Source organism: Mus caroli, unplaced genomic scaffold, assembly GCF_978045245.1.
Source record: "Mus caroli unplaced genomic scaffold, Mus_caroli_1 scaffold_1, whole genome shotgun sequence".
NCBI lineage: Eukaryota > Metazoa > Chordata > Mammalia > Rodentia > Muridae > Mus > Mus caroli.
The window spans coordinates 5,299,328-5,321,121 of NW_028227256.1; the positions used below are offsets into that span (position 1 = coordinate 5,299,328).

The 21,794-nt window shown below is 39.1% G+C and overlaps 1 protein-coding gene across 17 annotated transcripts in view; it reads right to left on the reverse strand.

Moving 5' to 3' along the window:
• Window positions 1–21,794, reverse strand: part of Sntg1 (syntrophin gamma 1) — an 878,005-nt gene that overhangs the window by 10,873 nt on the left and 845,338 nt on the right. The window contains exon 20 of one of the 17 annotated variants that reach the window (XM_085835530.1): window positions 4,812–4,866. The exons of 15 other annotated variants lie outside the window; for them this stretch is intronic. In XM_085835530.1, coding sequence (XP_085691656.1) covers window positions 4,843–4,866 — 24 coding nt within the window. In that variant the 3' untranslated portion in view covers window positions 4,812–4,842. Of the gene's footprint in view, window positions 1–4,811; window positions 4,867–21,155; window positions 21,235–21,794 lie in introns of those variants that run through there. One more of the 17 variants, XM_085835529.1, reaches the window with a different exon arrangement.

Consider the following 21,794-nt stretch of genomic DNA (forward strand, 5'->3'; position numbering starts at 1 on the left):
GTTGGAAGCTATTAAGACAACACTATTGTCCTGATCTCTAAATTGGGCCTCTCCCCCGAGAAGAAAAGAGGGTCAAAAGCGGGCCACCGACACATCAATTCCGAGAACAACCACAGGATGTTCCAGCCCTAAGTCATTGCCACACCCTGACCACACCCTGATAGCAAGTTCCTGCTTCCCTGTGTAGCTGCCAAAAGAAAGAATTTCTATTGCCCCCCTCCCATAAGTACTTCTCCTTTTGCTTGTATTGCCCCACCCCTCCCACTAAGTATCTGTACTTCCCCTTTTGCTTGTGCATTTAAGCCTTGGGCCTTTCTCAATACATTTGGGGCCTTGATGCATTCCAGAATGGTTTCTGTGTCGTTATTCACACAAGGCCCTCGTCTCTCTCTACCCACCCCCCCCATTTGGTTATTAGGAGAAGGTCCCCTCGAGACCCTCGAATAACTGGACCTGCTGGACGGGTCACATAATCTTGATATACATGTGAACCATAGGCTGAACTCTAAAATAGTGAGCCAAAGTAAATATCCCTTAGTTGTTCTTATATGTATTTTGCTAACAACAATAAAAAGATAACTGTTACAATGTCAACAAAGTTTTACTTTTGAGAGTGTCATATATGTATATAGTAAAAATGATTATTTTGTGCTTCATAATAAAATTCCTGCCTAGGATTCAAGAAACAATCTATACTTTAATTTTTGTGAATGCATTGCCAAATATGTTAGTTTTCTCCTGATTTGAAAGGTATGCTTTTGTATCTTGTATTTCAAACTAAAACATGTTTAATTTGAAGTTTTGTCAGGTTTCTTTTGGACAGACTATAGACAGTGGGTGATAACTGGAGATCTGAACTCCCCCTCCTTCCCAGTTATAATGAAGAGCCCACTGTCCACAAGGCTATGTGAGGATTATGCCTGTAATTTTCACCTTCTTGGCAATAATACTCTGACACCTCCCTTATGTTGAGCTTTAGTCTATTGCTATGTACTATAATGCTAAATTCTGTATGCCAAGACCTATCTGCCCCAAGACAAGTGAATTCTCTATGTACTATGCTTTGTTGTGCAAACCTAGTTCTTTCATTTAAGACTATTGGTTGAATAAAGATGCCTGCAGCCTGTAGCTGGACAGAAGAGAAGAAGGCAGGGCTTTGGTTCCCAGGTTTGAGGTTTGAGGGGAGACCACTAGGAGAGAGTAGGAGAAAGGAAGAATGTACCATGGGCATTGATCAGTTGGAGTAGGAGTGGTTCATGTGGAATATGAGAAAAGCTATCTCAAGATTATCAACAGAGACATAGACAAAACAGCATACTGGTTTGGTATTTCACCAATCTCCTTTAAAGGTTATTTTTAGTCTTTTACTTGAGAACCAAAGGTAAATTAGAAACCCCCAGATACTATTTACTGCAACACTCTTACTTTGATAAAACAATCTGAGTAGAAGTCAGGCAAAACAGAAGATCTAACTAAAATTTGGAGTATATAAACTGTTGAAGAAATGTCTCATGTCCCCTACACATGAAAGAAAATACTAAAAAAAGGGATGGTAAAATCTTAAGCTAAATTATATATATATATATATATATATATATATATATATATATATATATATATATATATATATATTCCTAATAAAATTGTGCCAAGGAACATTTTGAGCATGCTTCAAACAGATAAAAGAGTCAAAACTCCAAGAATGGAAACCATCCCAAAAATACACAACATAAAGAATATCTGCATAGGAACTTTAAAAGAAAAGATACAGTGAAAATAAAACAAAACAAAATCACAATGGAACAATAGATTACTCAACAGTACAGAAAAGCAAACAAGAAATAGCAAATGAAAAGCAATATCAAGGCTCTTTCTGCAATAAGTCCATCTGGCCCTGGGCTTTTTTTTTTTTTTTTTTTTTTTTTTTTGTGACTTCTATTTCCTTGAGCAATATGAACCTGTTGAGATAGTTTACCTGCTCTTGATTTAACTTTGGTATGTGGTATCTGTCTAGAAAATCATCCCTTTCATCTAGATTTTCCAGTTTTGTTGAGTATAGACTTTTATAATAGGATCTGACATTTTTTTTAAAATTTCCTCGTCTGTTGTTATGTCTCCCTTTTCATTTCAGACGTTGTTAATTTGGATACTGCCATTCCTTCCTTTAGTTAGATTTAATAGGGGCTTATCTATCTTATTGATTCTCTCAAAGAACCAGTTTTGTTGATTCTCTGTGTTGTTTTCTTTGTATCTATTTGGTTTATTTCAGCCCTGTGTTTGACTACTTCTTGCCTTCTACACCTCTTTGAGTGAGTTTGCTTCTTTTAGGTCTAGAGCTCTAAGGTGTGCTGTTAAGTTGTTAGTGTAAGATCTCTCCAGTTTCTTTACCAGGGAACATAGTGCTATGAAGTTTCCTCTTAGCACTGCTTTCATTATGTCCCTTAAGTTAGGGTATCATGTGTCAACATTTCCATTAAATTCCAGGAAGTCTTTCATTTCTTTCTTTATTTCTTCCCTGACCAAGTTGTCATTTAGTAAAGAGTTGTTCAATTTCCACATGTATGCTGGCTTTCTGTAGTTTCTGCTGTTCTTGAAGACCACCCTTCTTAGCCCATGGTGATCTGATAAGCTGCATAGTATTATTTCCATCTTCTGTATCTGTTGACTGTTTTGTGACAGATTGTATGGTCGATTTTGGGGAAGGGACCATGAGTTGCTAAGAACAAGGTATATTCTTTTGTTTTAGTGTGAAATGTTCTGCTGATATCTGTTAAATCCAATTGGCTCATAAACTCTCTTAGTTTCACTGTCTCTGTTTAGTTTCTGTCTCAATGTCCTGTTAGAGTGGGGTGTTGAAGTCTCCCCCTATTACTGAGTGGGGTCAATAGGTGTTTTGAGCTTTAGTAAGGTTTCTTGGAAATCTATCTGGAGGTTCCTCAGAAAATTGGAAATAGATCTACCTGAAGACCCAGCTATAGCCCAAAAGATGCCCCACCATGCCACAGGACCATGTGTTCCACTATGCTCCTAGTGGCTTTATTTGTGATAGCCAGAAGCTGGAACTAACAGAGATGTCCCATGCCAGAAAAAAATGATTCAGATAATGTGGTTCATTTACACAATGGAATATTAAGAGTGAGGACATGCTGAGTTTTGCAGGCAAACAGATGGAACTAGAAAATATCCTCCCAAGTGAGGTAACTTCGGATCCAAGAGGAAATTCATGGTATGTACTCACTAATAAGTGGATATTAGCCACCACCACCCCACAAAAAATAAAAAGCACAGAATACCCAAGATATAGTCCACAGGACTCCAAAAGTTCAACAAGCTGAAGTGCCCCAGTGAGGATGCCTCAATCCCACTTGGGAGGCAGGAGAAAGCAATCACAAGTGGGAAGGAAGGGAGAAGGCACCTGGGAGGAAAAGTGGGGTAGTTGGGGGGAGAGGGGAACCTAATCTGGTGTCTGGTAAGGGGAAAGGACTGAAGCATGAGGGCCAGTAGAAAGAATGAAAACAGATAAACTTAGGAAATAGATTGGTGGGGCCCTCCAGAATGTACTAGAGACATGGAAGGTGAGAAACACTCAAAGGGAAAGACCTTAGATGAAATGCCCGATAGTAGGGGGAGGGAACATATAAAGCCCACCTCCAGCAGGGCATCAAATGAAGGAGAGGGAGGCCATTCCACAGTCACAACCCTAACCCATAATTGTTCCTTCCTGAAAGAATTATAGGGATGGAAATGAAGAGAAGCCTGGGGAAAAGAAGATCCAGTGACAGACCCAAAGTGGGATCCACCTCAAGGGGAGGCCCCAATGCCTGACACTATTACTGAGACTATGGAGAGGTCACAGAAAGGGATCTATCAAGTCTGTGCAGGTGAGAGTGCGGAATACAGAAGCAACACAGCTTATGGGAGAGGCAGAAGCAGCACAACTTCTAAGACAGACCCTGTTTCGGGCTCCAGATATCTGGGCATTTTCCCTGTCAGAGGAGAGGTGTTCACCTGGAATGACTCTTCCAGAGCAGGTGAGGGAGCCATCTTGGTCCCAGGTCCCTCAGAGACCAGTCTGCACAGGTCAGCTTTCAGACTGCAAGGGTGAGCAAGCAGACTGCAGAAGAGACACAGATTTGGGGACAGGCAGAAGTGACAGCTTCTGGGACAGAACCTGTTTTGGGCTACAGACATCCGGTCATCTTCCCCACCAGAGGAGAGGTATATGCCTGGGAGGGCTCTGCCAGAGCAGGTGAGGGAGCCATTTTGAGTCCCTCAGAGACTAGTCTGCACAAGTGAGAGTGTGGACTACAGAAGCAACACAGCTTGTGGGACATGCAGAAGCTACACAGCTTCTGAGACAGACCCTGTTTCAGGCTCCAGACATCCAGTGACCTTTCCCACAAGAGGAGAGGTATCTGCCCTGGAGGGCTCTGACCTCCAGAGCAGGTGAGAGAGTCATCTTGTGTCCTGTATCCCTCGGAGACCAGTCTGTGAAGATGAGCATGCAGACTGCAGAGACAACACATCTTCTGAGACAGACACAGTTTTGGGCCTTCATCTTTAGCCAGAAGGCAGGTCTGAACACCAGATATCAGTGCACCTTCCCTGCAAGAGAAGAGCCTGGCTGCATAGAGTACTCTGACCACTGAGACTCAGGAGAGAGCCAGACTCCCAGTTCTGCTGGCAGAGGCTAACAAAATCACAGGAGGAACAACCTCAAACCAGAGACAACTATAACAACTAACTCCAGAGATTACCAGATGGTAAAAAGCAAATGTAAGAATCTCAATAACAGAAACAAAGACCACTCACCATCATCAGAACCCAGTACTCCCACCTCAGTCAGTCCTGGATACCCCAAACCACCTGAAAAGCAAGACTCGGATTTAAAATCATATCTCATAATGCTGGTAGAGGACATCAAGAAGGACTTTAATAACTCACTTAAAGAAATACATGAGAACATTGCTAAAGAGGTAGAAGTGCTTAAAGAATTACAGGAAAACACAACCAAACAGGTGATGGAATTGAACAAAACCATCCAAGATCTAAAAAGGGAAGTAGAAATAATAGAGAAAACCCAAAGTGAGACAACTCTGGGGATAGAAACCCTAGGAAAGAAATCAGGAACCATAGATGCAATCATCAGTAACAGAATACAAGAGATGGAAGAGAGAATCTCAGGTGCAGAAGATTCCAAATAGAACATGGGCACAACAATTAAAGAAAATGCAAAATGCACAAAGGTCCTAACTCAAAATATCCAGGAAATCCAGGACAAAATGAGAAGAACAAACCTACATATAATAGGAGTAGATGAGAATGAAGACTTTCAACTTAAAGGGCCAGCAAATATCTTCAACAAAATTATAGAAGAAAACTTACCAAACCTAAAGAAAGAGATGCCCATGAACATACAAGAAGCCTACAGAATGCCATATAGACTGGATAAGAAAAGAAATTCCTCTTGACACATAGTAATCAGAACAACAACTGCACTAAATAAAGATCAATTATTAAAAGCAGAAAGGGAAAAAGGTCAAGTAACATATAAAGGCAGGCCTATTAGAATTACAGCAGACTTCTCATCAGAGACCATGAAAGCCAGAAGATCCTGCACAGATCTTAGGAGACCCTAAGATAACACAATGCCAGCCCAGGCTACTATACCCAGCAAAACTCTCAATAACCATAGATGGAGACACCAAAGTATTCCATAATAAAACCAAATTCACACAATATCTTTCCATGAATCTAGCCCTCCAAAGGATAATAAAATGAATACACAAATACAAGGACAGAAACTACTCTGTAGAAAAAGCAAGAAAGTAATCCTTCAACAAACCTAAAAGAATACAGCCTTAAGAACAGAATCCCAACTTTAACAACAAAAATAGGAAGCAACAGTTACTTTTCTTTAATTTCTCTTAACATCAATGGACTCAATTTCCCAATAAAAATATGTAGACTAACAGACTTGCTAAGCAAACAGGACCCAAAATTTTGTTGCTTACAGGAAAACCACCTCAGGGAAAAGGAAACAGACTACCTCAGAGTGATAGGCTGAAAAACACTTTTCCAAGCAAATTATCTGAAGAAATAAGCTGGAGTAGCCATTATAATATTGAATAAAATCGACTTCCAACCTAAAGTTATCAAAAAAGACAAGGAGGGGCACTTCATACACATCAAAGGTAAAATCTACTAAGATGAATTACCAATTCTGAATATCTATGCTCCAAATACAAGGGCAGCCACATTCATTAAAGAAACTTTAGTAAACCTCAAAGCACACATTGCACCTCCCACGATAATATTGGGAGTCTTCAATACCCTACTGTCACCAATTGATAGATCCTGGAAACAGAAACTAAACAGAGACACATGGACACCAACAGAAGTTATGAAAAAAATGGATTTAATAGATATCTACAGAACATTTTATCCTAAAATAAAAGGATATACCTTCTCAGTGCCACATGATACATCTTTCAAAATTGACCATATAATTGGTCACAGAACAGGCCTCCACAGTTACAAATATATTGAAATCATCCCATGCATTTTATCTGATCACCATGGACTAAGGCTGATCTTTAATAACAACATAAATGAGCAAAAGCCAACTTTCACGTGGAAACTGAACACTCTATTCAATGATTCTTTGGTCAAGGATGAAATAAAGAAAGAAATTAAAGACTTTTTACAGTTTAATGAAAATGAAGCCACAACATGCCCAAACCTATGGGGCACAATGAAGGCAATCCTAAGAGGAAAACTCATAGCCCTGAGTGCCTCCAAAAAGAAATTAGAGAGAGCTTACACTAGCAACCTGACAGCAAACCTAGAAGCTCTAGAACTAATGGAAGCAAATTCACCCATGAACAGTAGACAGCAGGAAATAATCAAACTCAGGGCTAAAATCAACCAAGTGGAAACAAAAAGAACTATTCAAAGAATCAACCAAACCAGGAAATGGTTCTTTGAGAAAATCAACAAGATAGATAAACCCTTAGCCATACTAACAAGAGGGCACAGGGACAGTGTCCTAATTAACAAAATCAATAATGAAAAAGGAGACATAACAACAGAACCTGAGAAAATCCAAAACATCATCAGATCATAATACAAAAGGCTATACTCAACAAAACTAGAAAACAAGAATGAAATGGATAACTTCCTAGACAGATACCAGGTACCAAAGTTAAATCAGGATCAGATTAATGATCTAAACAGTCCCATTTCCCCTAAAAAATCGAAGTAGTCATCAATAGTCTCCCAACCAAAAAAAGCCCAGGACCAGACGGGTTTAGTGCAGAGTTCTAGCAGACCTTCAAAGAAGATATAATTCCACCTCTTATCAAAATACTCCACAAAATAGAAACAGAAGGTAGTCTACCCAAATCATTCTATGAAGATCCAACTACTCTGATACCTAAACCACACAAAGATCCAACAAAGAAAGAGAACTTCAAACCAAATTCCCTTATGAATATCGATGCAAAAATACTCAATAAATTCCTTGCACAGTGAATCCAAGAACACATCAAAATGATCATCCATCATGACCAAGAGGGCTTCATCCCAGGGATGCAGGGATGTTTTACTATACCAAAATCCATCAATGTAATCCACTATATAAACAAACTCAAAGACAAAAACCACATGATCATCTCATTAGATGCTGAGAAAGCATTTCACAAATTCAACACCCCTTCATGATAAAAATCAAGGAAAGATCAGGAATTCAAGGTCCATACCTAAACATAATATAATAAAAGCAATCTATAGCAAACCAGTAGCGATCATCAAACTAAATGGAGAGATACTTGACGTAATCCCACTAAATCAGGGAGTAGACAAGGCTGCCCACTTTCACCCTAGCTATTCAATATAGTACTTGAAGTTCTTGCCAGAGCAATTCAACAACTAAAGGAAATCAAGGGGATACAAATTAGAAAGTGAGAAGTCAAAGTATCACTATTTGCAGATGATATGATAGTATATATAAGTGACCTCAAAAATTCCACCAGAGCAGCCTGAGGACAGTGGTCCGCCCTGCATGGGAGCCCTCTGCCTCAGGAGCAGGGAGCACTATCTTGGTTCTGGGACTCCACCGAACTTAGGAACTTAGTCTGCACAGGTGAGAGTGTGCACCACAGAGGCAGACAGCTTCTGGGACAGGCGGGAGCCACAGAGCCGCTGAGGCAGCACCCTTTTGGGGCCTCAGACATCCGGCACCCTCCCAGCCGGAGGACAGTGGTCCGCCCTGCACGGGAGCCCTCTGCCTCAGGAGCAGGGAGCACCATCTTGGTTCCAGGATTCCACCAAACTTATAAGAACTTATAAACTTAGTCTGCACAGGTGAGAGTGTGCACCACAGAAGCTGACAGCTTCTGTGACCTGCCAAAGCAACACAGCATCTGGGAAAGGTCCTGTATTGGGCCTTCATCTTCAGCCAGGAGGAGGTCCAAACACCAGATATCTGTGCACCTTCCATGTAAGAGGAGAGCTTGCCAGCAGAGAGTGCTTTAACCAATGAAACTCAGAGGAGAGAGCCTGTCTTCCAGGTCTGCTGATAGACGTTAATCAGAATCACCAGAAGAACAATCTCTAAAGAGAGACAACTATAACAACTAACTCCAGAGATTACCAGATGTCGAAAGGTAAACGTAAGAATCTAACTAACAGAAACCAAGACCACTCACCATCATCAGAACCCAGCATTCCCACTTCGCCCACTCCAGGGCACCCCAACACACCCGAAAAGCTAGACCTGGATTTAAAAGCATATCTCATGATGATGGTAGAGGACATCAAGAAGGACTTTAATAACTCACTTAAAGAAATACAGGAGAACACTGCTAAACAAGTAGAAGACATTAAAGAGGAAGCACAAAAATCCCTTAAAGAACTGCAGGAAAACACAACCAAACAGGTGATGCAATTGAATAAAACCATCCAAGACCTAAAAAGGGAAGTAGATACAATAAAGAAAACCCAAAGTGAGGCAACGCTGGAAATAGAAACCCTAGGAAAGAAATCTGGAGCCATAGATGCTAGCATCAGCAACAGAATACAAGAGATGGAAGAGAGAATCTCAGGTGCAGAAGATTCCATAGAGAACATCAGCACAACAATCAAAGAAAATGGAAAATGCAAAAAGATCTTAACTCAAAACATCCAGGAAATCCAGGACACAAAGAGAAGACCAAACCTACGGATAATAGGAGTGGATGAGAATGAAGATTTTCAACTCAAAGGACCAGTAAACATCTTCAACAAAATTATAGAAGAAAACTTCCCAAATCTAAAGAAAGAGATGCCCATGAACATACAAGAAGCCTACAGAACTCCAAATAGACTGGACCAGAAAAGAAATACCTCCCGACACATAATAATCAGAACAACAAATGCACTAAATAAAGATAGAATACTAAAAGCAGTAAGAGAAAAAGGCCAAGTAACATATAAAGGCAAGCCTATCAGAATTACACCAGATTTTTCACCAGAGACTATGAAAGCCAGAAGATCCTGGACAGATGTTATACAGACACTAAAAGAACACAAATTCCAGCCCAGGCTACTATACCCAGCCAAACTCTCAATTAACATAGATGGAGAAACCAAAGTATTCCAAGACAAAATCAAATTCACACATTATCTTTCCAAGAATCCAGCCCTTCAAAGGATAATAACAGAAAAAAAAAAACAATACAAGGACAGGAACCACACCCTAGAAAAAACAAGAAGGTAATCCTTCAACAAACCCAAAAGAAGACAGCCACAAGAACAGAATGCCAACTTTAACAACAAAATAACAGGAAGCAACAATTACTTTTCCTTAATATCTCTTAATATCAATGGACTCAACTCCCCAATAAAAAGACATAGACTTACAAACTGGCTACACAAACAAGTTATGTGTCGGGAGGTATTTCTTTTCTGGTCCAGTCTATTTGGAGTTCTGTAGGCTTCTTGTATGTTCATGGGCATCTCTTTCTTTAGATTTGGGAAGTTTTCTTCTATAATTTTGGCTACACAAACAACATTTTGCTGCTTACAGGAAACTCATCTCAGAGAAAAAGATAGACACTACCTCAGAATGAAAGGCTGGAAAACAATTTTCCAAGCAAATGGTATGAAGAAACAAGCTGGAGTAGCCATTCTAATATCTGATAAGATTGACTTCCAAACCAAAGTCATCAAAAAAGACAGGGAGGGGCACTTCATACTCATCAAAGTTAAAATCCTTCAGGAGGAATAATCAATTCTGAATATCTATGCTCGAAATACAAAGGCAGCCACATTCATTAAAGAAACTTTAGTAAAGCTCAAAGCACATATTGCTCCTCACACAATAATAGTGGGAGACTTCAACACACCACTTTCACCAATGGACAGATCATGGAAACAGAAACTAAACAGGGACACAGTGAAACTAACAGAAGTTATGAATCAAATGGATCTGGCAGATATCTACAGAACATTCTATCTTAAAACAAAAGGATATACCTTCTTCTCAGCACCTCATGGTACCTTCTCCAAAACTGACCACATAATTGGTCACAAAACAGGCCTCAACAGATACAAAAATATTGAAATTGTCCCATGCATCCTATCAGATCACCATGGACTAAGGCTGATCTTCAATAATAAAATAAATAATAGAAAGCCAACATTCACATGGAAACTGAACAACACTCTTCTCAATGATACCTTGGTCAAGGAAGGAATAAAGAAAGAAATTAAGGACTTTTTAGAGCTCAATGAAAATGAAGCCACAACATACCCAAACTTATGGGACACAAGGAAAGCATTTCTAAGAGGAAAACTCATAGCTCTGAGTGCCTCCAAAAAGAAACTAGAGAGAGCACACATTAGCAGCTTGACAACACACCTAAAAGCACTAGAACAAAAGGAAGCAAATTCACCCAAGAAGAGTAGATGACAGGATATAATCAAACTCAGGGGCAAAATCAACCAAGTGGAAAAAAGAACTATTCAAAGAATCAACCAATCAAGGACTGGTTCTTTGAGAAAATCAACAAGATAAATAAACCCTTAGCCAGACTCACTAGAGGGCACAGGGAAAGCATTCTAATTAACAAAATCAGAAATGAAAAAGAGACATAACAACAGATCCTGAAGACATCCAAAACACCATCAGATCCATCTACAAAAGGCTATACTCAACAAAACTGGAGAACCTGGATGAAATGGAGATGTTTCTAGACATATACCAGGTACCAAAGTTGAATCAAGATCAGGTTAATGATCTAAACAGCCCTATATCCCCCAAAGAAATAGAAGCAGTCATTAATAGTTTCCCAACCAAAAAAGCCCAGGACCAGATGGGTTTAGTGCAGAGTTCTATCAGACCTTCAATGAAGATCTAATCCCAGTTCTTCACAAACTATTCCACAAAATAGAAACAGAAGGTACTCTACCCAACTCATTCTATGAATCCACAATTACTCTGATACCTAAACCACAAAAAGACCCAACAAAGATAGAAAACTTCAGACCAATATCCCTTATGAATATTGATGCAAAAATCCTCAATAAAGTTCTTGCTAACCGAATCCAAGAACACATCAAAACAATCATCCATCCTGACCAAGTAGGTTTCATCCCAGGGATGCAGGGATGGTTCAATATACGGAAATCTATCAACGTAATCCAGTATATAAACAAACTCAAAGACAAAAACCACATGATCATCTCTTTAGATGCGGAAAAAGCATTTGACAAGATCTAACACCCATTCATGATAAAAGTCTTGGAAAGATCAGGAATTCAAGGCCCATACCTAAACATGATAAAAGCAATCTACAGCAAACCAGTAGCCAACATCAAAGTAAATGGTGAGAAGCTTGAAGCAATCCCTCTAAAATCAGGGACTAGACAAGGTTTTCCACTTTTTCGATACCTATTCAACATTGTACTTGCAGTTCTAGTCAGAGCAATTAGACAACAAAAGGAGATCAAAGGGATACAAATTGGAAAAGATGAAGTCAAAATATCACTTTTTGCAGATGATATGATAGTATATATAAGTGACCCTAAAAATTCGACCAGAGAACTCCTAAACCTGATAAACAGCTTCGGTGAAGTAGCTGGATATAAAATTAACTCAAACAAATCAATGGCCTTTCTATACACAAAGAATAAACAGGCTGAGTAAGAAATTAGGGAAACAACACCCTTCTCAATAATCACAAATAATATAAAATATCTTGGTGTGACTCTAACTAAGGAAGTGAAAGATCTGTACAATAAAACTTCAAGTCTCTGAAGAAAGAAATTATAGAAGATCTCAGAAGATGGAAAGATCCCCATGCTCATGGATTGGCAGGATCAACATTGTAAAAATGGCTATCTTGCCAAAAGCAATCTACAGATTCAATGCAATCCCCATCAAAATTCCAAATCAATTCTTCAACGAATTAGAAAGTGCAATCTGCAAATTCATCTGGAATAACAAAAAAACCTAGGATAGCAAAACCTCTTCTCAAGGATAAAAGAACCTCTGGTGGAATCACCATGCCAAACCTAAAGCTTTACTACAGAGCAATTGTGATAAAAACTGCGTGGTACTGGTATAGTGACAGACAAGTGGACCAATGGAATAGAATTGAAGACCCAGAAATGAACCCACACACCTATGGTCACTTGATCTTCGACAAGGGAGCTAAAACTATCCAGTGGAAGAAAGACAGCATTTTCAACAAATGGTGCTGGCACAACTGGTTGTTATTATGTAGAAGAATGTTAATCATGAATCGATCCATTCCTATCTCCTTGTACTAAGGTCAAGTCTAAGTGGATCAAGGAACTTCACATAAAACCAGAGACACTGAAACTTATAGAGGAGAAAGTGGGGAAAAGCCTTGAAGATATGGGCACAGGGGAAAAATTCTTGAATAGAACAGCAATGGCTTGTGCTGTAAGATCGAGAATTGACAAGTGGGACCTCATGAAACCTCAAAGGTTCTGCAAGGCAAAAGACACCATCAATAAGACAAAAAAAAACACCAAAAATTGGGAAAGGATCTTTACCTATCCTAAATCAGATAAGGGACTAATATCCAATATATATAAAGAACTCAAGAAGGTGGACTCCAGAAAATCAAATAACCCCATGAAAAAATGGGGCTCAGAACTGAACAAAGAATTCTCACCTGAGGAATACCGAATGGCAGAGAAGCACCTGAAAAAATGTTCAACATCCTTAATCATCAGGGAAATGTAAATCAAAACAACCCTGAGATTCCACCTCACACCAGTCAGAATGGCTATGATAAAAAATTCAGGTGACAGCAGATGCTGGCGAGGATGTGGAGAAAGAGGAACACTCCTCCATTGTTGATGGGATTGCAAGCTTGTACAACTACTCTGGAAATCAGTCTGGCGGTTCCTTAGAAAATTGGACATAGTACTACCGGAGGATCCAGCAATACCTCTCCTGGGCATATATCCAGAAAATGTCCCAACCGGTAAGAAGGACACATGCTCCACTATGTAAATAGCAGCCTTATTTATAATAGCCAGAAGCTGGAAAGAACCCAGATGCCCCTCAACAGAGGAATGGATACAGAAATTATGGTACATTTACACAATGGAGTACTACTCAGCTATTAAAAAGAATGAATTTATGAAATTCCTAGGCAAATGGATGGACCTTGAGGGCATAATCTTGAGTGAGGTAACACAATCACAATGGAACTCACACAATATGTATTCACTGATAAGTGGATATTAGCCCAAAACTTAGGATACACAAGATATAAGATACAATTTGCTAAATGCATGAAACTCAAGAAGAATGAAGACCAAAGTGTGGACACTATGCCCCTTCTTAGAATTGGGAACAAAACACCCATGGAAGGAGTTACAGAGACAAAGTTTAGAGCTGTGATGAAAGGATGGACCATCTAGAGACTGCCATATCCAGGGATCCATCCCATAATCAGCTTCCAAACGCTGACACCATTGCATACACTAGCAAGATTTTGCTGAAAGGACCCAGATATAGCTGTCTGTTGTGAGACTATGCCGGGGCCTAGCAAACACAGAAGTGGATGCTCACAGTCAGCTATTGGATGCATCACAGGGCTCCCAATGGAGAAGCTAGAGAAAGTACCCAAGGAGTTAAAGGGATATGCAACCCTGTAGGGAGAACAACATGATGAACTAACCAGTACCCTGGAGCTCTTGTCTCTAGCTGCTTATGTATCGAAAGATGGCCTAGTCGGCCATCACTGGAAAGAGAGGCCCATTGTACTTGCAAACTTTATATGCCCCAATACATGGGAATGCCAGGGCCAAAAGAATGGGAATGGGTGGGTAGGGATGTGTGTGGGGGGGTACGGGGGACTTTTGGGATAGCATTGGAAATGTAATTGAGGAAAATACGTAATAAAAAAATATTTTAAAAAAATTCCACCAGAGAACTCGTAAACCTGATAAACAGCTTCAGTGCAGTAGCTGAATATAAAAGTAACACAAACACATCAATGGCCTTTCTCTGCACAAAGGATAAACGGGCTGAGAAATAAATTAGGGAGATAACACCATTCCTAGTAGTCACAAATAATATAAAATACCTTGATGTGACTCTAACAAAGGTAGTAAGAGATCTGTATGATAAGAACTTCAAGTCTCTGAAGAAAGAAATTTAAGAAGATCTCAGAAGATGGAAAGATCTCCCATGTTCATGGAATGGGAGGATTAATATAGTAAAAATGATATCCTGCTAAAAGAAATCTACAGATTCAATGCAATCCCCTTCAAATTCCCACTCAATTCTTGACTGAGTTTGAAAGGGCAATTTGCAAATTCATCAGGAATAATAAAAAACCTAGGACAGCAAAAACTACTCTCAATAATAAAAATAACTCTGGTGGAATCACCATGCCTGATATTTGGCTATTCTATATAGCAACTGTGATAAAAAAACAAAAAACAAAACTGCATGTTGGTAGGTACAGTGACAGACAGGTAGATCAATGGAATAGAATTGAAGACCTAGAAATGAATCCACATACCTATGGTCACTTGATCTTTAACAGGGAGCTAAAACCATCCAGTGGAAAAAAAAAGACAGCATTTTCAACAAATGGTGCTGGCACAACTGGCAGTTATCATGTAGAAGAATGTGAATTGATCCATTCCTATCTCCTTGTACAAAGCTCAAGTCTAAGTGGATCAAAGACCTCCACATAAAACCAGAGACACTGAAATAAATAGAAAAGAAAGTGGGGAAAAGCCTCGAATATATGGGCACAGGGGTAAAATTCCTAAAGAGAATAGCAATTCCTTGTGTGGTAAGATCAAGAATTGACAAATGGGACCTCATAAAATTGTAAAGCTTCTGTAAGGCAAAAGACCCTCTAAACAAGACAAAAAGGCCACCAACAGATTAGGAAAGGAATTTTACCAATCCTAAATCTGATAGGGAAATAATATCCAATATATAAAAAGAGCTCAAGAAGCTGTACTCCAGAAATTTAAATAACCCCATTAAAAATGGTGTACAGCTAAGCAAAGAATTCTCTACTGAGGAATACTGAATGGCTGAGAAGCACCTGAAAAAAATGTTCAACGTCCTTAATCATCAGGGAAACACAAATCAAAACAAACTTGAGATTCCTCCTCACACCAGTCAGAATGGCTAAGATCAAAAATTCAGGTGACAGCAGATGCTGGTAAGGATGTGAACAAAGAGAAACTCTCCTCCACTGCTAGTGGGATTGCAAACTTGTACAACCACTCTGGAAGTCAGTCTGGAGATTCCTCAGAAAAGTGGACATAATCCTACCGCAAGATCTAGCAATACATCTCCTGGATATATACCCAGAAGATGTTCCAACTGGTAATAAAAACACATGCTCCACTATGTTCATAGCAGCCTTATTTATAATAGCCAGAAGCTGGACAAACCCAGATGTCTCTCAACAGAGGAATGGATACAGAAAATGTGGTACATTTACACAATGGAGTACTACTCAGCTATTATAAACAATGAATATATGAAATCCTTGGACAAATGGATGCATCTGGAGGATATCATCCTTAGTAAGGTAACCCAATCCCAGAAGAAGTCATTAGATATGCACTCACTGATAAGTGGATATTAGCCCAGAAACTTAGAATACCCAAGATACAATTTGCAAAACACAAGAAAATCAAGAAGAGGGAAGACTTCATTCCTCCTTAAAATGGGAATAAAATACTATGGAGTGAGTTAAAGAGACAAAGTTTGGAGCTAAGGCAAAAGGATGGACTATCCAGAGACTACACCACCCCAGGATCAATCCCATATGCAAGATTTTGCTTAAACGACCCTGGTATAGCTGTCTTGCATGAGGCTATGCTAGTGCCTGGCAAATACAGAATTGGATGTTCACAGTCATCTATAAGATTGAACACAGGACCCCCAATGGAGAATCTAGATAAAGCAAACAAGGGGCTGATGGGGTTTGCAACCCTATACAATATGAACTAACCAGTACCCCCAGAGCTCGTGTCTCTAGCTGCGAATGTAGCAGAAGATGGCCTAGTTGGCCATCACTGGGAAGAGAGGCCCTTTAGAACTGCAAACAACTTTATATGCCTCAGTACAGGGAAATGCCAGGGCCAAGAAATGGGAGTGTGTGTGTAGGGGAGCAGGGCGGGGGGAGGGTATAGGGAACTTTCGGGATAGCATTTCAAATGTATATAAAGAAAATATCTAATAAAAAATATTGACAGACTTATAAAAAAGGATCTATCATGACTTCTGAGGCAATGGGCTATGTACAGAAAGCCTGGTTTCCAGTTGAGGCTAGATCTTGGATCCTGGGAGATCCCAATGAGTGGTAATTCCCACCTACATGGGATGACAGGCGTTCAACCATGTCTCATTGAACCCTGGCTCCTGTCAAGTTTACCACCACCTCAGCCCCAACAGAAGAAATGTGGCTTTTAGTCTCATAGACAATATCCCAAGCTTCTGGCCTTCAGCTAAACTCCTCCCCAGTTACCTAGCAACAGTAAAGATAACAGTTTACCATAAGAGGGGCTGCATGCCCTCACCTCACTCTTATGCTCCTCTCTACTCTCACACTCCTCTTGCTCTCTCCTCTCACTCTCTTACTCTCTCTTTCTTACTCTCTAGCATTTCTTCTCTCTCTACTTTTCCCCTTCTCTCCTCTTGGCCATGGGTGGTCTCTCTCTCTTTCTACTTTCTCTCCTTTCCCCCTGCCTTTCTATAATAATGCTCTAAAACCATAGACTGTTAATCAAGGCCCACTGCACTTGGATGATGGGATAGGCTTTCCTCTAATGAGCCTTTTCTAATCTCCTGGTGGAAAGCCTTCCTGTGCTCCAGTCAAGGCCTGGACTAGAAACTCTCACCTGTGTGGGAACCTCTCTCCCTCAGCCCTCTCTCCCATAACCCCGTTTTGGGGTTGCCCCTTGTCCACCCCCTTTCAAGTGGGGTCAGTGGTTTAGATGCCCACCCAGGGCTGAGCAGAAAGCGTCTGGAAGCCCTCCTGTGTCCTCCTGCCCAGAGCATAGGAGGAACTCTGTCCTGATGTGGGCTATCCTCCCTCACCCTTCTTTCCGTGTACCCCTTAGTTCCTTCTTAAAGCCCCAACAAGCAGCTGAAAGAGTCAGATGCAGATATTGTAACCAACCAATGGACAGAAACAGCTCACCACTGTTGTTGAATTGGGAAAGGGCAACCCTGTAAGTTGGATCAGCAGTCTCAGTTAATCTGGAACCCTGAGATCTCTCAAACACTGGACCACCAAACATGCAGCATACACCAGCTGATAAGAGGCCCCCAATACATTTACATAGAGGATTGTCAGGTCTGTGTTCATTCAGAGATGATATACCTAACCCTCAAGAGATTGGAGGTCCCAGAGATTTTGGAGGTCAGGTGGGGAGAAAAGTGGGTACATCAACATGAGGAGAGAGGGCTGGGGAGGAGGTATGGGATGTGGTACAGTTGGAGTGTGGACGGGACAGGGGGTAAAACATGGAGTGTATCAAAATAATTAATTAATTAATTAATTAGTTTTAAAAAGAAGAAAGAAAGCAATGTCATTTAGTCACCTAGAAAGAAGCTATAAAGATACTAAAAAATACTGAGGGAAAATGAAAAATGAAACCAAAATATTGAAAGATAAGAATTGAAAATTGTCAAAATTGATGGAAGGCTATATCTACTATATCTATACAATTTACAATTGAGTTGCTCTGTGAAACACAAGGTAAAAAAAAAATTCTCTCCAAGACTCTTCAGAATCACACTTCTGAAGAGGGGAGCCAACAAACAGAACCTTACCTAGAGAAGACCAGAACTCAAATGATAATCTCACCAGAAATTATATAGCCTATGGGAAGTACAATACCCCTGCTGAAAGAGAAGAACTGCAGATTATGAATTCTCTGATCATCAACATTAAGACTTCATAAATAAAGATTACTTAAGATACTCTCAGGAAAAAAGATGGGAAAAATAAAATTAAAAACAAAACAAAACAAAACAAAACATGATATGCACTCACTGATAAGTGGATATTAGCCCTGAAGCTCGGGATACCCAAGATACAATTCACAAAACACATGATACTCAAGAAAAAGGAAGACCAAAGTGTGGATAATTCACTCCTTCTTAGAAGGGCAAACAAAATACCCATGGAAGGAGTTACAGAGACAAAGTTCAGAGCAGAGACTGAAGGAATGACCATCCAGAGACTGCCTCACTTGGGGATCCATCCCATATACAACCACCAAACACAGACACAATTGTAGATGCCAACCATAGCTTGCTGACAGGAGCCTGATACAGCTGTCTCCTGAGAGGCTCTGCCAGTTCCTGACAAAAACAGAAGTAGATGCTCACAGCCGTCCATTGGATGGAGCACAGGGTCCCCAAAGAAGGAGCTAGAGAAAGTACCGAAGGAGCTGAAGGGATTTGCAGCCCTATAGGAGGAACAACAATATAAACAGTATCTTCAGTGCTCCCTGAAACTAAACCACCAACCAAGGTAAACACATGGTGAGACTCATGGCTCTACCTGCATATTTAGCAGAGGATGGCCTAGTCGGTCATTAATGGGAGGAGAAGCCCTTGGACCTGTGAAGGTTATATGCCCCAGTATAGAGAACTGCCAGGGCCAGGAAGCAGGAGCAGGTGGGTTGGTGAGCAGGGGGAAGGGGAAAAGGGATAGGGGGTTTTTGGAGGGGAAACTATGAAAGGGTATAATATTTGAAATGTAAATAAAGAATATACCTAATAAAATAAATTTTAAAAAAAGAAAGATGAAAATTTTTTCATACAAAATAAAGTCAATATTAATTTTTGTATTTTTATTTTTATATTTGAAATGCAAATAAATATTAATAAATATAAAGATAATATAGTTATATGTTATAATATAATATCAATATAAAATAATATTTAACCTATATATAATAATGTAAATATATTTTATATACTAAAGTATAAGATGTGTAATATAAAATAAATATACTTGTAAAATATATAATAATATAAAATATCTACCATTAAAATATATTATAGTATATGTAAATAATATAAAAGTATATATAATATAAATATAATATATAAATATATAAGTATATTTATATATTTATATAAATATAATATATAAAGATACATTAATATTAATAAATGTGAATAAAATAAAAATTTAATTTTAATTTTATATGTTTATTTTTATTTGTTTGTTTGTTTTAGTGTTGGAACTAAATCACCAAATACAGATGTAAGCTGGACCTGCCAATAAGTAATGATGTATTTCTGAGCTTCAGAAACCTTTAGCTCTACAAATGGTCAGGCATCATAAACAATAGGATGGACAAAGAGCTCACTCTTATTGTTCATTTAGGAGAGACACCCTGGATTAGAAATACTTGCAGATTTTTCAGCCAGGAAGTGCCAGACATGCTTCACATAGATTATTCAACACATCATGAATTCCTCCGTGAGGATGTTTGACACACATTTACTGAATCTGAGAACCTGGCATCTAAATTCCATATGCAGGGCTTGTTTGCAGCACAGAACAATTTTATAAAAGACAGATCTTTAAGGTATGTACTTCTTCCCACAGTTTATAATAGATAAAATGCTACTTCGTAGAGGTTAGCTATCTTCAATTTCTGTTTTAAATCTTACTTAATATATTTGAAAAGCCTCTTATGGCAGGATAGAGTTGTGAGATAACATAGCTGGGTATCAGAAGTCTAGAGAAAGATTTTCAATGTTCAAGTGGATTTTTAAATGTTTCCTTGCATGCACAGATAGAAAGCATACCAATCTGTTTTGTATTGTGCTATTTAAAAGTCACTAGCCTGTTTTTTTCTGAATGTTACTTAATATTTCTATTTCATTTTTAGGCACCTTGAAATCAAGATTATGGTCATGTTATCTGAAAATGTAATTTACAAAACTGCAGGACACTCACATAACCATATACTTGCAGATCTACCAAAGTCTATGTAGAATACAAGGATCTGAATAACATGAAGAATTTGCTATTGGCCCAGTGTGTATCACTGCCACCATGGTCACAAGTGTCAAATGTATGGACATTCAGAGTTCTCAAAATAAATCAACTAAGTTTTGGGAGACATTTCAAAATATTCTATGGCTTCTATTGTGAACCACAACCCCAATTAACAAGAAAAATCCTAAGACGTTTAATGAGACATGAAAAACATTAAGGAAACATACTAAGTTCAAAATAATAACGTAAGCATGTATGAGTTCATACTTTTAGAGGGAAAATATCTAATGAGGTTTTCTTTAGTGGCGCTAGTCATACCAGCTAAAAACAAAGAAACAAAGCTCACCCAGGTCCTTTATATGTCCAGATCAGTTCCCTTAAATATTTTTGAGATATTTCCCAAACAAACTTTTAATCACTATTCAGTGCTTCTAATTCAATAATATAAAAGTCAATTGATCAATGTTTTCAACCAAACATGCTTCCTTCATATTTATGAACATCACTTAGAATTCATTTGACTTAGGAACATAAAAATATATCATTAAATTTGTTTGTTAAAAGCCACCTCCAGATTAAGAGGTAAGGAAAGATCAGGTTCACTGACCTCTGCACTCAGCTCCATCTTCTAAATCACTGCTCTGCCCTTCTTCTCTTTTACTCATTTGTTTCCATTATGTATTAGTTTCTTAAGAATGGCCATTACCTTAGAAGTATATCATAACAATATTATTTTAATGAGTTCATCTACAAGAATTGTAATAAAATTTAGTTGTTAATAGGATGGAAAAGAACAGTAAGAAGTGATTATGTCATGAAGACTCACTGCTATCTTGAGTAATTTCAGTTTTTTCTTTAATTAACTTATATATTCACTCCACATTCTAATTGCAGTCCAACCCAAACAAAGCACCTCCCCTCCTCTGAGAAGGGAGAGCTCCCTCAAGCCCCAGGTATCACCCTTCCCTGGGACATCAAGTCATATCCTCTCCCACTGAGACCATCCTAGGCTGCTCAGTTAGGGGAATGGGATCCACACTTGGGTCACTGATTTAGGAACAGCCCCAACTCTAGTTGTTGGGGAACCAGATGAAGATCAAGCTGCATGTATGCTACATATATGTAGGAGGCTTTGGTCCAGTCCATGTATGCTTTTTGGTTGGTGGTTCAGTCTCTGAGAAACATCAAGTGTCCAGCTTAGTTGAGTCTGTTGGTCTTCTTGTGGAGTTCCTATCCCCAGCAGGTCCCTCAATTCTTCCACAAACT